Below are 20,000 nucleotides of genomic sequence, written 5' to 3' on the forward strand. Positions count from 1 at the left end.
TCGTCGAGCCTGTCATTCCACAGTGTCGGGGTGCCGCGCCTCACCTCCACCCCCCACCCTGCCCTCAGCACCACCCTCAGCGGCCACCACCTCTCCCGCCACACCCAGACTAAGGGCGTCGCCTCTCCCTACAGCGTCAACCCTTTTACATCCCAGCCTCACTTACTGCACAAGGTACTTGTGTGTGTGTGTGTGTGTGTGTGTGTGTGTGTGTGTGAACCATATTCTAAAACACTTCTGAGCGCACCTCCACTACATTCAAAAGCCTCTAATTCAAGATACACGGATTTTTAAAGACACTTTTACGGTTTCAGTGACAAATTAACAAAATTCTTATATTACTGATAACAAACAACACTTTTCAGAACTCGGCTAATCATCTCTGTGGCCCTTGAAAATAGTGGTGGAGAGAGAAAGAGCAAAGTGTTCTTGAATACTGACCTATGTGTGGAAGTGGTTAGGGTAAAATGTTGTGTCTGGTTCCCTGTCTGTCTGTCCTGTGACTCCTCAAAAACGTTAACTCTCTGACCTCCAGGGTGTGGCCTTGACGCTACGAGATCTAGTGCCGCCCCCGCCGCCTAACCCGCCGCCAGGGACACATCGACACCGAGACTTCTCCCGCACCAACACCCTGGAGGAGGTAAGCCAGTCTGCAGGAGGGAGGGTTAAAAACGAGTTGCAACGGGGAAACAGGAAAGAATGATGGAATATGAGAAGGCAGAATGCGAGGTGTGGAAAATAAAGGAGAGAGAAAAGAAAAAAATAGAAGGTAAAGGAAAAAAAAGGATGGGTGGGAAGGTAAAATGAGGGATGTAGGAAGAAAACAGTGGAGATAGAATGGCAGGAGGTAAAATATACGATAAAAAGAGGAATGTAGAGAGGGAAAGCAAAAGGAGGTAAGAGAGAAATAGGAGGAAGAGCATGTAAAGTGCTAGGAAGGGTTTACGATGGGAGGAGGACAGTAGAGGATGAGGAAGGTAAGTGGAGAATAGAAGTAAGAGGAAGAGTAAATTGCAGGAGAAGGAAGATTTAAGGTCAGGTAAGAGGAGAAATGGAGAGGAGGAAGCGAAGAGGAAAGGAGAGAATTAAGCCAGAAAATATTCTCGAACGCCAGAGTTAAGACTAAGAAAGAATGAAGTGTCTGTGGAAAAGAAAAAAAAGAGAGAGAGAGAGAAAGACAGAAAGATTGAGAAAAATTGATAGAATAGGAAAAGAGATGGATCTTTGTACTGGAGGACGTTTTTCTTCTTCTTTTTCTTTTTCTTCTTCTTCTTTTCTTCTTCTTCTTTTCTTTTTCTTCTTCCTCTCTTCTTTTCTTCTTCTTCTTTTCTTCTTCTTCTTCTTCTTCTTCTTCTTCTTCTTCTTCAACGTAAAAAGACCACCCCTGAACAATAAGGGCTAGTTTTTAGGTGCTTGAAAGTAAAAAAAAAAAGAAAAACGAAAGTAATCTAAAGATGAGATATTCAGGTTCCATCTCTATTTCTGTTCAAACCTGAAAATGGAAGATGAGAGAAAAAGGCTTCAGTCTCAATGGGATAGGAGAGTTAATGGGAACTAGACGAAAAAAAAATGGGTAAGTGGTAGAGGAGGAACATGGGTGGCGGTAGTGGTGGAGGAGCTGGAGGGTGGTGTAGTGTGATGAGGGAGTTAGGTTTGAAGTTGTAGGAAGCATCGTGGTGGTGATGGAAGCAGTGAACATAGGAGGGATGAGGGCCAGCTGCGGGATGGGGGGGATAGCGGAGTGAACAGGGTCAAATGAAGACTCCTTGATAGCTTTACAGGACGAGAAGGATCTTGCCGCATGACTAAAGAGCGGGCGTCTCTTCCACAGCTTCCCTACGCGTGCTACTCCTCCACGCGGGTGGCCTCGCCGAGACCCTCCAGAACTGCCAGCCTGGAGGGCACCGGCTCTCCTTACGGTGGCTCCACCAACACCTACCAGAGCATTGACGGCCTCACTGACGCCTTGCACCGCGACGACGAGGGCCACTGTTGCTCCCACTCCTGCAGCCAGAGCCAGTGCCATGCTCACCACTCCCACTCCCACTCCCACGCCCACTCCCACGCCCACTCTCACAGCCGTTGCGGCACGTGCGGCTCTCGCAACTCGTCATCATCATCGTGCCGGCGTAGCAGCCGATCCAGCCGATGTGGGTACGTACGAGTCGCGCGGGCCTCGGGGGGGTCTCTGTACTCCCTGTCGCGGCCCTGTTGCCACGACCCCTCCCGCATCTCTCCCTTCGACTCTGCGGCAGCGGTCATCCCCTCACAGGCGTATCGCCCCAACTTTTACGGGTGGGCGTCGCCGCCGGGCTCCCCGGCCCTGGACGAGGGGCGCATTGGGCCTCGGCGACAAGTATCACTGGAAAGTGATGCTCTCCTGAAGTCTGACCAGACGCAGGTCTACGCTCCTAGCGGCTCCATTCGCTCAGACGGCGAGTACTGGTGCAGCCGCGACGCAGCAAGTGTGTATGGCGGATCAACTCGCTCTGCAGAAGGTGAAACTGGTGCCGGCTCGAGAACAGGACAGCCTGGCACTTCTCCTGACTCCAGTGCTGTCGAGGGCGTCCCCAGTGACGCAGTCTCCTGTGGGTCCTGCGAGGAAACTGACGCGTCTTTCTATGCCGGGGGTGACAAGCAGACCAAGCTATAAGCCGGGATCCACCAGCCACGCAACGGGAATGACTAGTCACGTTGCGAGTTCTGGCCGAAAAGAGCTCTGCATCTCCTCGCCAAGGATCCAGCGAGTGACTATGCAAAGGAAGCACGCAGAGAAAGGACGCAGAGTGGAAAGTGTGCGATTGTGCGTGGTAAACTTGGCGGCGCGAACAGAGCACTTACTCGTATGGTGGCATGGGTAAGGATCGCCTCCTGTGCATCCACCATCACCAGTACTGGGGACAAATGCTCATGAAAAGTTGCATGTGTAGCAACGATGGACTTCTGATTGTATCATAGCAAGTAAATGTTTTCTGTGAGTTTTAATGATGCTCAAAAATAGAGAGAATATAAGGCACTTCACCTTAAATTACGCAGTGAGTGGACAGTGTCACTGCTGTCGCTTACTGTTACGTAGAGGAAAGGGGAGTGCATCTTAAATTCATTTTTGTGCGAGTATAGACGTCCATTGTCAATTGTCTTTTATTTACTTCTCGTATCCAAGAAGGCAGAGGCGGACAGCAGCGTGGCCGAGCACACACTGACAGGTGTTGTGTGTGTGACGCCCGCTGTGTGGCGCGGGACTCGTGATAGACTGAGATATTTTCACAATTTGATGAGAGAGAGAGAGAGAGAGAGAGAGAGAGAGAGAGAGAGAGAGAGAGAGAGAGAGAGAGAGAGAGAGAGAGAATGAATGGATAAATAAATAAATGAATGAATGAATTAGTTACTTGATTAATTCAGTAACAGTTAGTTTCCTTTTATAAGAAGTACATCACTCTAGGCAAATATATTGAGGTTACATTTGAGAAAAAAGCAACACAAGACGCTGTAGGATCTTCCAGAACAGTCGACGATGATTAAGGAATAGTTGAACTACTCTAGTCACGTGTTGATCGTAAGTCAATCATACATATTTAGGACTTCATGTACAGCGAGGGTGTGGGTGCGTGCCAACCTTTGGGGTACATCTGTCTCTCTTTATCATTGTTATTTTTATATATCAGCTGTGTGTGAACTGTGGCCAGCAATGTGTGAAGCAAATTGTGGATGGTGTTCTATTACTCAACTGTACATAAGGTCCGAATCCTGTCATGAAGCTGTCTCGTCAGAGCGCCGAGTGGAACGGTACCTACAGGGTGTCTAAGACTTAATGAACAATACACAATAGCCATATATATGTACATATGAAGTAAAAACAAACACAGAGTCTCTGAAGGCATCGTCGGTATTCGTCGGCAGCAATAACTTTCTGTAGCTACTCTGTCTGGAGCGAGAAACGTGACGGTCCCACGGCCCTTTAATAATGAGGGAACCTGTAACAGAAGACACCTCTTTTTGTACACTGAACATTGTGCTAAGCTTCCCAGCCATTTCCTCTTCCTCGTTCCGATTTCTAAAATGTAATATTTCGTGAATACATAACTTGACAGACGTAATTTCTCGACAGTTTTCACACGAAGGTGCTAGTGTCCTGAAGCAGGTGTTCTCGATGTGTCAGGCGGAGTCCTCCACGGGCACACGCAAGCCCGAAGCGCCTGGGGAAGGAGATGATGGGACAGTGATCATTCTCAGATCCAATCCGGTACAAGTATAGAACGGGGTTGAGCATTTGGGGGTCGATTCCAGTTTCCCGGACAAAGACGCGCGCGGAGGATTCTGAAACACCTTGTAAATAGGACCAGTATTAGATTTCTATCGTCGAAGTCTTTCTTTTTTCTGAGCCGCAAAACTTCCAGAGCGTTCGAGGCTTCGGAAGAAACACAACCGAGCGACTTTTTTTTTTTTTTTTTATGTGGGAGTAAGTATTGTTATTTCCACGAATATAATTTTTTTTCTTCACATACCACCACTGAACACCCCCCACCTCCCCCACCACGTAGTTTTTCTCTGAGTGAATGTCTTTTTTCGCTGTTGTGTCTACATGCGCTCTTAGTTGCCTCCGTCTCCTTGCCTTCCTGTCCACACTTTGTTATCCTGGTGAACGCCGTCATGGTTACTGGTGAGTTGATTGTCCTTCCTTGCCGCGCTCTGGGCTCACGGCCGCCCCTTGCCCTGCTCACCCCGCCCCCCGAGCTGCTGTGATCTCGCTTAGCAGTCATCCGCGACGCACAGTTTTTCTCAACATTTTTTTTTTCTTTCCATGATCTGGTTTTCTGTCTCCCCACTGTCAGCATTCATGAGGAAAGACAGTGACTGTAAACCAAACACTGTTCTTTATTCTCCAGAATCTTGCAGCCTCGTTTTACTTTCCATTTGTCAGCTCTTCAGAATGTTGTCTCCTCATTTTCCTTTCTTTGGTTAAATTATGTGTTTCTTTAGCAAAAATTAGATCAATTTTGCCCTAAGTGTGGATCAAGACATCGCATGTTTTCAAGTAACTCGCACATTTGTGATATACTTCGGTAGTCAGTCCAAAAACAACTTTAGTCACGGGCACTCTAAATAACCTTTCACTACCTGCTCCAGAAAAATATAATCCGTTCAACATGCATTCATTTTTCTTCTCGTTCCGTTTTCTTTGATCTGTGCTATTTTTTCTCCTCTCTCCCAGCGCGCGAGCTTCGTTCGCATGGCTCCGGGACGTGGCGGTGTATATTTTGTACATACTAAAATAGAACATCCCTTTCCCGATCCTCTCCTTGATCCCTGGAGAGAAGACACGCCACACCACGCACACCCGGCGCCCTCAAGGTACACACGCGTCGTGTTGACGGGAGTCCGTAAGTAAATTAAACAAGGAAAACCAACAGTTGGATGGTGGTGGTGTGGTGGTGTCAGTGCAGCAGCAGCAAAAACGTCAAGTGTGTACATGAGAGACTCTCCCCCCAACGTCCCTACCAGCTCCCGTTTCCCTCTGGCGTAAGATTTAGAAGAGTGCGTTTTGTATCTATCCTTTGTAACAGTAGAAGAGCTTAGTCCAAACGACCCCTTCAGGACTTGTGCTGACGGACGGCGGCACGGCGGCTGAGTCTTCCTCATCACTGTGTATGTGTGTGTGTGTGATTACTTGTCAAATAAAGCACAAGTTAAAAGTGAAAGTGTATTATGTATGAAAGTGTATTATGTATGTGGGGTGCTTGAGTAGTGGACTTAGTGTGCACTGTGTGAGAGAGGAGGCCAGCCCCGCGCAGCCCTGCCAGGCGGGGCCCCTAGGTAGCGGAGCAGAGATTTGTACGTCTAGAATGATGTTTTGTGAACGACAGATAGATGTAAATATATTATTGTTTACAAGAAAGTGTATCATTTGATTTCCTACTCGGAGAACCAAGAAGGTAAAGGAATGGACCAAAAAGCAGTAAGTACGAGTAAAATGAGAGAGGTTGGAGATCAAAGGTTTGGCAACAGCGCACTTACAAGATTCAAGACTCGGGCCGAGACAAGATTCAGAGGTAAGACTCGCTTGGTACGCTCTGAGGTAAAAAGTTTATTTCTCAAGTCTTTTCGTTTCTTTTTCCTCCAGTGCAGCACCTTCGTGTTTATCTTACACACACACCTACACACTTACATGTATCCGGCGCTTTTACCTCCCTCTTGCTTCCCTTACACGACCTGTAATTTCGCAGTTTCACGGTCAACGAGTCTTCCTCCTCTACGGTTCGAAGCGGTGTTGGTCACTGCCTCTCGCGGAAGACTCTCAGTGATGTTCAGTGAGCCATGTTTTTCGCCGGCGGTAGAGAATTCTCTGTTTGGTGTGACTTTTTCCCTTTTCCTGTGCCCCGTGTGCCTCGCGCGAGTACATGTGTGTGTTATGGTGCCGTAGGTCAGTCTTGGGATGCGTCCTGAAACCATAGAGTCACCAGGACGACCGTGTGAAACAAGAAATGAGTCCATACGTGTTGCCGGCGTCTGGACCTCCACATGCAGGGTGAGAGAGAGAGAGAGAGAGAGAGAGAGAGAGAGAGAGAGAGAGAGAGAGAGACTAATGCTGTTAATATTTAATGTTGTAAGAGTATACTTAAATACACACAAACAGAGTAATACATTTCTCCTCCCTGTGTTTCCCACCTCCCCATCTTTCTCAATACCTTTAATTTTAACTTTACTTTTTATTTCCTGCATTTCCATCTTCATGTGCCATTGCGGGAAGCTAAAATCCGTGTGTTGGAGACAATGTTAAAGATTGACCACTGTAATGTTGAATGGGGGAAGAAGTAGAGCTCAGGTATGCAGTACGGAGCGCCAGCTTAGAGAACAACTGGACATAAGTTTTAGAGACACTGGGAACATCAGTATTCAAGGAGTGAACATATTACATGATGACTCGCGTGATGGCTATTGTAAAAAAAAAAAGTAGTGAGAAGACAATGACTAGGAACAGGATGCCAGGTATCGCTCTTCCTCCTCCAACCACCTTTACCTTCACACGCCATTTTCTTGGGATCTCTTCATCCTTTTTACCTCACCTACCCAAACAACTAACCCACCAAGTCAACTACCCGAATTCCCATACTGTATGGAAACAACGTGTGCCCTCCCTGGCTATGCAACCACCAAAATTACGAAAGCAACGCACCTAACTGCCTCATCCCGCCTCCTCCTCCATCCCAAACCCCTTTCTGTCGCTGTCCATCCACCACCCTTATCTACGCCGTTCATCCGCCACCCTCCACAACACTGCTCCACGATATCACCCCCATTACCCTCATCACTGCTGCCCATACAGTCATTCCCGCTATTGTTCAGCTACCGTATTCGTGACTGTTTTCCCCCATAACTGCTCCTCGTTCCTCTGCTGCATCATCGTACGGTTAGAACTAATTGATTTATTCGCATGGCCATTTCATCCCATTTCTTTCCTCCTTGTACTCGTCACCACATTTCCATTGTTTTCCTTTCTTTCTTCAGTGCTTTGGCTTTGCCTTTCCTTATTGCATGTTTAGATGTTTGGTTGTTGCTGGTTATGGCAACAGGGGGTGAAATGGGAAGCAGCATGGGTCCAGAAGGTATTTATTTAGTATTAATAAGAACTAGCGTGTTGGATGTTGAAAATTAATAAATGCTTCGTGGAAGGATCGGTAAAATAGGACGGACACCCCCCCTCCACCCCCAGTTAAAACCACATTCCCTCACGTGACTGCTTCTGCTAGTGGTTTATGACGTCATCACCAACACCACCACCATCCCCCAACAACTTCCCTGACTTCCTTGCTTTCTGCTGCGGTCTGCCGAAAAACAAGTTCACTTTCACCCGCCCCGCCCCGCCCAGCCTCACTCCGCCTCACCCCACCCCGCTACCCCACTGCCTTCACCCGCCCCTCCCCGCCTCGCCTCATCCCACCCCGCTACCCCACTGCCTTCACCCGTCCCTCCCCGCCTCGCCTCACTCCTCCCCGCTACCTCACTGCCTTCACCCACCACTCCTCACTCCACTACCCCCGCCCCCTGCCTTCACCTGCCCCCTCTCCACCCCTCTACCTAACTACCTACACCATCATCATCTACACCACTGCCTACACCCGCATCCCGCCCCGCCCCGCTACCACACTGCCCTCTGCCCCCCCCTCCGCTCCACTACCCCACTACCTTCATACTCCCTAAAAAACGAGGCACTTAAGTTTTCAATCCCTTCCCCATGCGTTGCCACTCACCCCCACTCCTTTCCCGCTCGCTGTGCTACATTCCATCACCCATAACTTATTAGGCTAGTCCCCCAAGCCCCCCACTAATCATTCCCCGTCTGGATCACTCGTTCCGCCACTAACTACCCTTATAAACAGTGCCTTAGACAACTCGTCGACATGTGACCTCGTTAACATGTAGCATTCATTGCCCCATCAATATTGTTTCCTGTTAGGGATTTTAAACAGAAGGCTATGTGATGTGATTCATGTGTAGCTGTACTCCAGGACCAAGACCAAAGCGGCGATGGTTGCAATGATAGAGCAACAGCCTAATTAAATGTTTATTTACAGGTTTATCTTCTGGTGTCCATGAATTTTGCACGCGCATACCCACACCCACCCACCCACTCACACGCACACATAATGTGTGTATAAACACAAACATTAGACATAAATCAGTCACAAAATATACACCTCTGTATAATTGATATAGATGAAGGTTAGCGAACCATAGATTTGTCTCGCTGATGTATGTGAAAGCCTGCTTTTCTATTAATTATTTTATTGAAAACAGTTGTATTTGTATTAACTTGCCAAAGTCCAAATCATTGGACATTTACAAATATTCATATAATATGAAACAAGATAATCGTTGTACTTGTTAATTACAGTTTGATCAGATCTAGAAATTTAATATCACAAAATGTATCTTTGTTAGAATCGTGTTGCTCAATAATCTCTAAATTTGCGTTTGGGACGATAGAATCATAAATGCATGTATGACAATATCTCGGCGGAAAGACATTGAAAAATATTCAGAGGCATAAGAGAACCGGTGAAATCAACATTATATAGAGGTATAACATAATAGCTTTGTATAACAAATATTGTTACAGAGAAACACACATAAAAAAAAAAATTCTCTCTCTCTCTCTCTCTCTCTCTCTCTCTCTCTCTCTCTCTCTCTCTCTCTCTCTCTCTCTCTCTCTCTCTCTCTCTCTCTCTCATTTAAATATATATATATATATATATATATATATATATATATATATATATATATATATATATATATATATATATACATATATATATATATATATTGATACATGCGAGTTACTTACAGAAGAGTTAACACATCGGACAACGAGGCTTCTTACAGCAGCGAGTTTACGAATTACACACTACACAATACAGTAAAGCTTGAAGTGGCACCCCTATGAGCCAGCCAATCATGAACTGCCTCTCGTATGAGCAGTGCTACGTCTCGTCCTCTGTATATTGTAGTGCCTCCGCAGTCCACCACCGCCTTGTGATCGCTGGCCACGTGACCACTATTGTTCATTCACTCCGCCACCACAAATTTCCCGGATCACTGGCCCCAGATGGCTGCTCTTTATCATCACCCCCATCTTTTGACCCGTTTCATTGTGCACTCACCTCTATCCCAAAGTCTTTGTTGCGGTTTCACCTACTGCGCCCCGGAGTCTCCCGCCCTTATGTCGCTAGTCCGCATCCCACACTTCCCCGCCTGTATGCTCCCGTGCACAGGCATTTTACATAGTCCATTCTCACCACTGCCTTACAGATTCCCTCAGATAACGCATCACGCAGCTCTCTTTCGCAGGACCCTCTTAGATCCTTCTTTCACAGCCCCTCACACAGTCCATCACACAGTTCTCGCATACATTGTTCATGTACACAGTTCCCTTACACACTTCCCGCATGCAGTAAAGTCTTCACTCACATCCAGACACCAACCACCACTACAAATAGCAATCTTCAAACAGTCTTCAAACTCACCGTTCATACAGTTCCCTTCATACACCTCTCTCCCACAGCACCCTCTCACACACACCGCTTACACAAACCTCATACACAGTTACCTCATCCACCCCTCTCATACAACACTCACACTGCCCCTTCTCACAGCCCTCTCACACACTCGATCATACAACCTCGCCCACAGCCTCCGTACGCAGGTCTTGCACAGCCATATCACACATCACACAACCTCTCTCAGCATATTCACACAACCACCTTATACAAGCCCATGATATTCCTAAACAGTCTCCTCACACCGTCTAACTCACAATTCCATGTCCACAGCTCCCCACTCGTAGTCCTTTCTCTGTTGGCAGCCTTCCTCCCACAGCCGCATGTTCACCTCCTCTCGTCCACACTACCAAACACTGAATACAAACGACTAACTTCTAATCTGAGCTCCCAATCCGTTGCCTACCGACACAATCCCGTGTTCATTTCCCTCATTTACCGTTGATCCCATCACTACACTTGGGTACTTCTCTCGTCTTCCACTGCCATATACACCAGCTCTGCCAGGTAAATGTTCCTCAGTAATATGTAATGCTTAATGTCAAAAGCTGAGTGTACGTATATAATTACTCGATTATTCCTTATGCCATAATCTTGCAGTTTCTTAAAGTAACTGCAACATTAAGTAAATTTACCCTTGCAAAATTTACCTTCCCGAAAAGTCATCCTCCTCCCCACCCCACCCCCTCGCCCGTTGCTTGACAATTACTCGGCCAAGTGTCCTCAGAGTGTTCACTTGGAGAGGTGCTCGTGTCTTCTGAATAATTCTTCCAACCCAGTAACTGCTTTCCTTCTACAATTTCTTCCAAAAAATAGAATAATATCTACTTAATCCTTTGCTATTGGCACATTTTTCCTTCGTTACTAATCACGCTGAGACATCTTTACCTGTCCTACAGCCACCTCCAATCTTTGGGTAGAAATTGCAAAATCTATTCTTTTTCATTCCCTCCTTCCTTGTAGATGCTTATAAATATTTCACGCATTACGTCTGGTGCTGTGAATTGTCTCGTATCGCAGTAAAAACGTTAATTTTGCCTATTTTACGCCATTCATTGACCTTTGACGACCGTCCTCATCCCGCCAACGCTCTCTGGCTGACGCCCCCACCCACCTCATTCCACACAACGATTGATACTCATCATGTCTTCCTTTCCCTAACATGTACCCACCTTCCCTATAACTTCCACATCGCGTCAGCGATCCCCTAACCCTGAAAGTCTTAACTCTTTGCCTTCCAATTCCAACACTGCCTTACGACCGCTGTTCATAAAGGCGAACTCGTGCCTCAACAACCTGGCCCCGGTAAACTCGCCTCTGCAGAACCCGGTAACCCTTCCCGGCTCTGTGACGGAGGGCCGCACTATATCGTGCCTGCCTATATGTCTGCCGCTTGCGAGTGTTTTGAACGAGTGGCGTTTACGCGATTCACATGCAGCTCCTAATTAACTCATAGCCGTGCCGCGCAGTCTGCTGACATTCTAATGGGCTTTTCTGTCAACACTTATCTCCAGGCAAATGACTACTGCTACCGTATCCTATTAGATTTATATTCATAACCTCATTGCAGTCCTTTACAAATCAGCCATTGCCACCCTCCCTCCCCCCTCCTCTCCCGCTCCCGCTATCGCTAACCTATTGGAGTTTGTTACACGTAAACGAACATTATGCATTGTTTTGTTATAGACGTCCGTGCTATCGCTATCACGGTAATGAGATATGCCAGGGCGGTGTCGTGACGGATGACAGCTCGTGTGCGTTGATGTTCTGAAGCAAATTAGCAGGTATATAATAGCGAACGTGAGGCAGAAAAAAAAACAAAATATGTGAATTATTGTCAAGCCGTGCCATTAATGACATAACCTTCCGCTGCATGTTAATTATTCAGTAGGTGTGGCAGTTTGCGAGAGAGAGAGAGAGAGAGAGAGAGAGAGAGAGAGAGAGAGAGAGAGAGAGAGAGAGAGAGAGAGAGAGAGAGAGAGAGAGAAACAAAATTTATATATATTTCCAAGCTTAATTTTTCTGTCTAAATGGAGGCTTTCATATGTTAAGTGGAGCATGAAATGTGGTCATAATATGTGGCTAATTTTGCTCTGTTTTGTCAGATTTTAATTACCAGCATCAAAGAAAGACTAGGACGGTCAGTATTTTTATATTTTTACGTTTTGCGCACTCGTCGAGCGGCTGGAAATCACACACACACACACACACACACACACACACACACACACACACACACACACACACACACACACACACACACACACACACACACACACACACACCCTCAACATGTCCACAAACTCATCTCCAAATATATGAGTATGTTCAATTTGTTGTTGTTATTGTTATTATCTATTAACTTCACCTGAGCAAAAATTATATTCCTTTCAGCCATAAACACTTGTAATCACGTCTATCATAACAGGCTCAGTAATTCATAGACAAGTGGTGCTTAGTTTCTGTTTTCAATACCATGAATCGTGTGCAGTTGGTGAAAGAGTTTTAAGTAAAAGTCAGAATCCATAAAGATTTTTTTCAACTTCATCGTTTGAAGGTAATACACCTGCACACTCTCTGTTCTTTCCTGTTTCTGAATGACTTAGCATTTATGTTTGAATCGGCATGTATCTTAATTTGCACTTTTAAGTTACTGTGTTTTCAGTTTACCACCATTACTCCGATTGTGATGATCATTCGCTTGTTACATTATTTTCTCCTCTGTCGTCAGTTCTACATTTTATCTAACATTTTGTTCTAATATTTGTTCACTTTCATGGGATATGACTTGCAGCATACTCTAAGCAACTCGCAGAGAAAGCCATCAATTATTTCTTACTTGCTTTTTGAGATCTTGCCGTACAAGCCCATGGTACCGTGGCTGTACCGTGGCTGACCGAGAAATGAGTTACTCTGCTTCAATGTCTTAATTCTCGTTCTCGTGACATCAAAATCGTCAATTGATCTATAGCTATCGGTAATAAAGTCAATAATGATAATAGTAAGGCACTTCACAAATGTCAGACTACTCTAGAATCCAAGATTTTCCTTCGCCTTGTTCTGCTTTCGTTTAAACGGTGCTAGAAATTGATGCTTGAATTATCACTATGAAACAAAATTTCACTTTTGTCTTGTCCTTGGTCCAAAAGCATAATTTTCCAGTTATTTCTATCTAAATAAAGTAGAAGTCCTTGGTCCAAAAGCATAATTTTCCAGTTATTTCCATCTAAATAAAATAGAAAAAAAAAAAGTTATTTTGATCCTGAAACTTTGCTTTTGTGGTTAGGACAGTGAATTTACATTTTTGTCTTATTTCATTATAGTATGGGTTACTATTTGTTTTCATGTTAGGTAAAGACCTTTGCAAAATCTCAGTTGCTTACCTAATTGGTTTTGAAATGTTGCAAATAAGTTGAAACAACGAAAGAAATAATATAAAGTGTCCTAAAGATTTTTAATTTTAATAAGATCATTCTTGAACTGACCAGATTTAGTAAGAAATTTCTCATATTTAGAAGAATTTGCTTACATTTCAGAAATCTCAAATCTTCCAGAATGCTCTGCCAGACACTTTTAGAAATTTCTAAAACATTTTAGAACATTGTAGAAGTATCAAGAATTTTCTAGAATCTACAAGAATTTCCTAGAATGATTCAGAATATTCTAAAGTAGATTCAAGAATATTTTAGAAAGATTGAGAACATTCTGGAACGCATTCTAGAAAGACTAATAATACTCTAACAGTACTGCTTGACAATATGTAAGTAGGGGTTTGCGGACCACCAGTCAGTTCTGCTTTAGCTGCCTGGGAAGACACATCACAAGAGGTGAAATGGCATCAAGAGGCTGCAGTCATTCTCCAGATGCATTCTGCCACATAATGTCAATTCATTAAGAAAAGAGCAAAGAAGTTCTCTGTGACAGCATCTGGAAAAATGGTGAAATTTAGCTATTTTGGGGCAAAAAAATATTCTAAAGACCACAGAAGCAAAGTTTGACAGGAATAATGGACATTTTTTATTGTTTTGCAATGAAAAGAGTTGGAAAATAACTCTTGCTTGTCAAAGACAAAATTAGTGTTACATAGTGTATCGAATACCTAATAAGATTCTTTAGCCGAAAGGGAACTCACCTGCCCCTTGAACCATGACTCCTCAATACTAAATACTTTCCTTCCTCCTACAATTCCATTCAAAACCTTATGATAAAGACAAAAACCCGCGCCTTCGCTTATCTTCTCCTGATTCCTTTGCAGCCATACAAACTTACGTTCCAATATACTTTCTATGTGTAACTGTTGCTGTGTCCATAAAACAGTATTTACTCGGGTCGTATTCCTTTATTTTGTCAGAAAAAGAAAATGGGGTTAAGACCAGAACATACTGCAAGTGCCAACAAGGAAAGTTGTGTACAGAGAGGAGCTTGATGAGGAAAGGGATTGGGTAACAATGAATGATGTTGATTCAGTATACTAATGAAGCGGGGAGAGGGAAGAGTAGCTTGTTAATATCATTCATCTCAATACATACTGTACTTTACAACTTTGATCTTTATCTTATTATTTAGCCAATTGCATTTTCATATTATTATTTACCCAACTGCGAAAGTATAGTTTTGTTAATAGTAACCTACATGATCATGAGTACAAGAAAATGAAAAGGAAAAGACAACTAATTGTTTGGTGTATCCCCAGACTACACGTATGCGTGTCTCTCAAGAGCCACACATTTTGAGAAGTGGGGTTTTAGTTTAGCTTCTGCCGTAATTGAAGTGAGAAAATTTTGTACAAAACCTACCCGTTAGTGGAATTTGCATTTCGTTTAATCGTCGTGGTAATATCATCAATATTATTATCGTCATCATCATCATCAGTATAATTATCATGATCATCATCAATATAATTATCATCTAAATCATCATCATCATCATCATCATCATCAGTATAATTATCATCATCATCATCATCACCATCTTCATCATCATTAGTATCGTCGTCGTTGTTGTCATGAACAAATCAATACCACGTTCTTTGAAGAGTGAAGTGTTCAGGTCGGGAGGGGAGAAGCGGTAACACCAAAGTCACACCTGGGCAATTCACATGCTGGCCTAAAATCCCAAACTTATAAATTCCAGGCAGTCCTGCGTCACTTTTCTGTCCCTTGCAACGCACGAGACAGTCCCGGGCTGTGTGACGTTCCAGTGATTTATTAAGATTATTCATCATGGCAATTGCATAATAGAATCTGACATAAGTTTCTCATATATATATATATATATATATATATATATATATATATATATATATATATATATATATATATATATATATATATATATATATATATATATATATATATATATATATATATATATATATATATATATATGTGTGTGTGTGTGTGTGTGTGTGCGGGTGGGCGGGTCGGCGGACAGGTGTGTGTGTGTGTGTGGGCGGGTCGGCGGACAGGTGTGTGTGTGTGTGTGTGTGTGTGTTTTGCTCGCGCGAGCGTGTGGTCGTCTGTGCATGCGTGGGAGCGCGTGTATGTATACAAAATTCTCCTTTTGATTATCAAATATTATAGACATAGGTTTGTTTCAACCGAAGTCTCTGCGGCACTTGGTGTGTTCCCCAGCGATGCGCCCTGTGAGGCTTTACCGTGCACAGGCCAGCATGACTGTGGCGTTGGTGACCCGCACGTCATGGGCCTGTATGAGATCCTGCCTGCCCCTACTCCTCCACTCCGTGCCTCCCAAACTTGCTGGCCTCATAACTTGCAAACGGCTTTACAGATATCGTTCATCCCTTCCCGATTTCATTTCCCCGACATATAATTCTAAACGAACGGAACAGTGAAATATCAAACATGCACACGCACGCACATTGAGCATATTGAAATATTGATGGCAGTACAATATTGATGGCACAAATTTTGTTTACTGACAATTGCCGTCGATGGATAGACACAGGAAGACAGGAGAGTACACTGAATAAATAAATAAATAAATAAATTTAATGTATAGATAATACGTAGCTAAGCTGGTGCTGCCGCTCGTACTGCTACTGCTGCTACAACAACAACAACAACAACAACAACAACAACAACAACAGCAACATACTACCACGACCATCACCACTGATACCACTATTGCTACTACTACTACTACTACTACTACTACTACTACTACTACTACTGCTACTGCTACTGCTACTAATGCTACTGCTATTAATACTACTGTTGCTGCTGCTGCTGTTGCTGTTGCTGTATAGTGCTTAGAGTTGTAGGTGTGTATCTTTGTTTGTTTGTTTGTTTGTTTTGTCTGTCTGTCTGTCTGTGTGTATATATATATATATATATATATATATATATATATATATATATATATATATATATATATATATATATATATATATATATATATATATATATATATATATATATATATATATATATATTATTTATTTATTTTTTATTTTTTTCTCTGTCTGACTTACTGTCTGCCGTTCTTACATTATAGGCAGTAGTACTAATCGGGCCTTGTAGATTACTTATGAGCCTAAATGGTTACTTTGGCAGAAAAAAAAAATCGTCAAGGTCCTCGTAACGGTTCGATCCGACGTCATCTCTCACTGCCATTACATCAATTTCTCGAAGATCCATGGTAGTTCAAGGTGATCACATTAGAGAGAGAATGAGGAATAAACAACAACAACAACAACAACAATAACAAAGACAATAAAACACTTGTTAAATAAGCGAATAAGATATATTGGTAACGTACCTTGTTTAAATAAGCGAATAAGATATGTTGGTTGATAAACGTACCTTGAATTGTACATTAGCCATTTAACTGAATTAACAGCGACAGCTTATTTTAATTGATTAACAAGATTCAATTTATCACTTTAAATTTAATTAATGACATTATTTGTATTAGATAAATAAATAAAAGTAAAATAATGTGTTGGTCATGATGAAGGCGTCTCGTTGTGTACTTTCTACAACACCAGCATTTGAGTCAACTGAGTGACCAGAAATATAATGGCATGTATAGGGTGTGGTGACGAGGGTGTGTAGGAACAGCCTCTTACTATAAGAAATTCTTTGACTACTTAACTTCCAAAGTGGAGCACATTCTAACTCTCTTCCCTTTTGCGGAAATCTCCATTCTTGGAGACTTCAATGTTCACCACCAGCTTTGGCTTTCCTCTCCCTTCACTGACCATCCTGGTGAACTAGCCTTCAACTTTGCTATCCTCCATGACATAGATCAATTGGTGCAGCACCCTACTCGTATTCCTGACTGTCTTGGAGATACGCTCAACATTCTTGACCTTTTCATGACCTCTAATCCTTCTGCTTATGCTGTCACCCTTTCTTCTCCGTTGGGCTCCTCCGATCACAATCTCATATCTGTATCTTGTCCTATCGCTCCAATCCCTCCTCAGGATTCCCGGGACTAAGCGAAGATGCCTCTGGCGTTTTGCCTCTGCTAGTTAGGGGGACCTGAGGAGGTATTTTGCTGACTTTCCTTGGGAAGACTACTGCTTCCCGTCTTTGTGTGCTGAGCGCATAACAGAGGTGATAGTGTCTGGCATGGAGGCGTACATTCCTCACTCTTTTTCTCGACTTAAACTTTCCAAACCTTGGTTTAACACAGCTTGTTCTCGTGCTATACATGATGGAGAGGTGGCCCACAAAAGGTACTTAAGCCTTCCATCACCAGAATCTCATGCACTTTATATTTCTACCCAGAACCATGCCAGGTCTGTTCTCCAACTAGCCAAAAACTCCTTCGTTAACAGAAAGTGTCAAAATCTTTCAAGATCTAACTCCCCTCGTGACTTCTGGCATCTAGCCAAAAATATTTCAAATAACTTTGTTTCTTCTTCTTTCCCTCCTTTATTTCAACCAGATGGCACCACTGCTACATCTATTTCTAAAGCTGAACTCTTTGCTCAAGCCTTTGCTAAAAACTCTACCTTGGACGATTCCGGGCTTGTTCCTCTCTCTCCTCCACCCTCTGACTACTTCATGCTACCTATTAAAATTCTTCGTAATAATGTTTTCCATGCCCTCGGAAGGCTTATGAACCTGATGGGGTCCCTCCTATTGTTCTCCGAAACTGTGCCTCCGTGCTTGCACCTTGCCTAGTCGAACTCTTTCAGCTCTGTCTGTCAATATCTACCTTTCCTTCTTGCTGGAAGTTTGCCTACATTCAGCCTGTTCCTAAAAAGGGTGACCGTTCTAATCCTTCAAATTACCATCCTATTGCTGTAGTTTCCTGCCTATCTAAAGTTTTTGAATATATCCTCAACAGGAAGATTCTTAAATATCTATCACTTCACAACCTTCTATCTGATCGCCAGTATGGGTTCTGTCAAGGCCTCTCTACTGGTTCTGGCTTTCCTTACTGAGTCTTGGTCATTCTCTTTTAGAGATTTTAGTGAAACTTTTGCTGTTGCCTTGGACATATCAAAAGCTTTTGAAAGAGTTTGGCACAAAGCTTTGATTTCCAAACTACCCTCCTACGGCTTCTATCCTCCTCTGTAACTTCATTTCAAGTTTCCTTTCTGACTGTTCTATTGTTGCTGTGGTAGACGGTCACTGTTCTTTTCCAAAATCTATTAACAGTGGTGTTCCTCAGGGTTCTGTCCTGTCACCCACTCTCTTATTATTATTCATCAATGAAGGTAGGTGTTCTGAGACGTCTCCGCCAGTTTTTCTCACCCCCCTCCCAGCTGCTAACTCTGTAAAAGGGCCTTATCCGTCCATGTATGGAGTATGCTTCATATGTATGGGTGGGGTTCCACTCATACTGCTCTTCTAGACAGGGTGGAATCAAAAGCTTTTCGTGTCATCAACTCCTCTCCTCTAACTGACAGTCTTCAGCCTCTCTCTCATCACCGCAATGTTGCATCTCTAGCTGTCTTCTACCACTATTTTCATGCTAACTGCTCTTCTGATCTTGGTAACTGCATGCCTCCCCTCCTCCCGCGGCCTCGCTGCACAAGACTTTCTTCTTTCTCTCATCCCTATTCTGTCCACCTCTCTAATGCAAGAGTTAACCAGTATTCTCAATCATTCATCCCTTTCTCTGGTAAACTCTGGAACTCCCTGCCTGCTTCTGTATTTCCGCCTTCCTGACTTGAATTCCTTCAAGAGGGAGTTTTCAAGACACTTATCCTTCAATTTTTGACTACCGCTTTGGACCTTTTTCTGGGACTGGCATCTCAGTGGGCTTTTTATTTATTGGATTTTTTGTTGCCCCTGGCCAGTGTCCCTCCTACATAAAAAAAAAAAAAAAAAAAAATAGCCACGCACACGCTTCCGAAATACTAAGCTCTCATTCCAGTGTTAGGTGGCGTTCCTGTATCATCGTGCTGCACTGCAAGTGGTTAATTTATTTCTGATTTATAAGGCTGCATAGATTTGGATTCCTGGTGCACGTATCTTTTCCAGACACTGTGTTGAGGCGTGGCGGAAGGTCTGGCAACATTTCCTTCACAAACTTTAATTTCTCTCTTGGAATAACAGTTTTTTTTAGTTTTCTTTGACAGTTTATATTATTATTTGAGTTGTGGAGGAATCCCAGCCAGTAATTATTACTTAAGCAAGGAAACTTCACGAGTCGAGGAGCAGGAGCTTGTCGGCACAAGTGTGTGGCAGCCACTGATTCCCGCCACCCACACCCAGACTGCGTTGTGTTCGTGGGTATCGTTCTGCTTTCAAGATGAAAATTTACGTTATTTATTTATTTATTTATTTTATTGTATTTTTTTTTGTTGTATTAATTGATATGTAAATTTTTTGCTTTGAGAATTGTACTAGACAAAAATTGCATATGTATTGCATATTTAGCATTACGAATAACTAAGAGCTGCAGTGGAGACTGACTTGAATAACTTCCACTTTCCTCCTACGCAAAACTATTCAGACCGTTATA

General features: G+C 43.4%; 1 protein-coding gene and 1 long non-coding RNA gene across 3 annotated transcripts in view; both read left to right on the forward strand.

Moving 5' to 3' along the window:
- LOC135100500 (roundabout homolog 2-like) overlaps positions 1-5,896 on the forward strand; it is an 83,339-nt gene extending 77,443 nt beyond the window's left edge. For both annotated transcript variants that reach the window (XM_064003471.1, XM_064003470.1), the window contains 3 exons: positions 1-174; positions 536-640; positions 1,832-5,896. The exon at positions 1-174 is cut by the window's left edge and continues 65 nt beyond it. In XM_064003471.1, coding sequence (XP_063859541.1) covers positions 1-174; positions 536-640; positions 1,832-2,653 — 1,101 coding nt within the window. In that variant the 3' untranslated portion in view covers positions 2,654-5,896. The remainder of the gene's footprint in view (positions 175-535; positions 641-1,831) is intronic.
- A 419-nt stretch (positions 5,897-6,315) lies between these two features.
- LOC135100502 (uncharacterized) overlaps positions 6,316-20,000 on the forward strand; it is a 150,810-nt gene continuing 137,125 nt past the window's right edge. The window contains exon 1 of the long non-coding RNA XR_010268740.1: positions 6,316-6,526. This is a non-coding gene — a long non-coding RNA (uncharacterized LOC135100502). The remainder of the gene's footprint in view (positions 6,527-20,000) is intronic.

The sequence above is a fragment of the Scylla paramamosain genome, chromosome 5, assembly GCF_035594125.1.
Source record: "Scylla paramamosain isolate STU-SP2022 chromosome 5, ASM3559412v1, whole genome shotgun sequence".
NCBI lineage: Eukaryota > Metazoa > Arthropoda > Malacostraca > Decapoda > Portunidae > Scylla > Scylla paramamosain.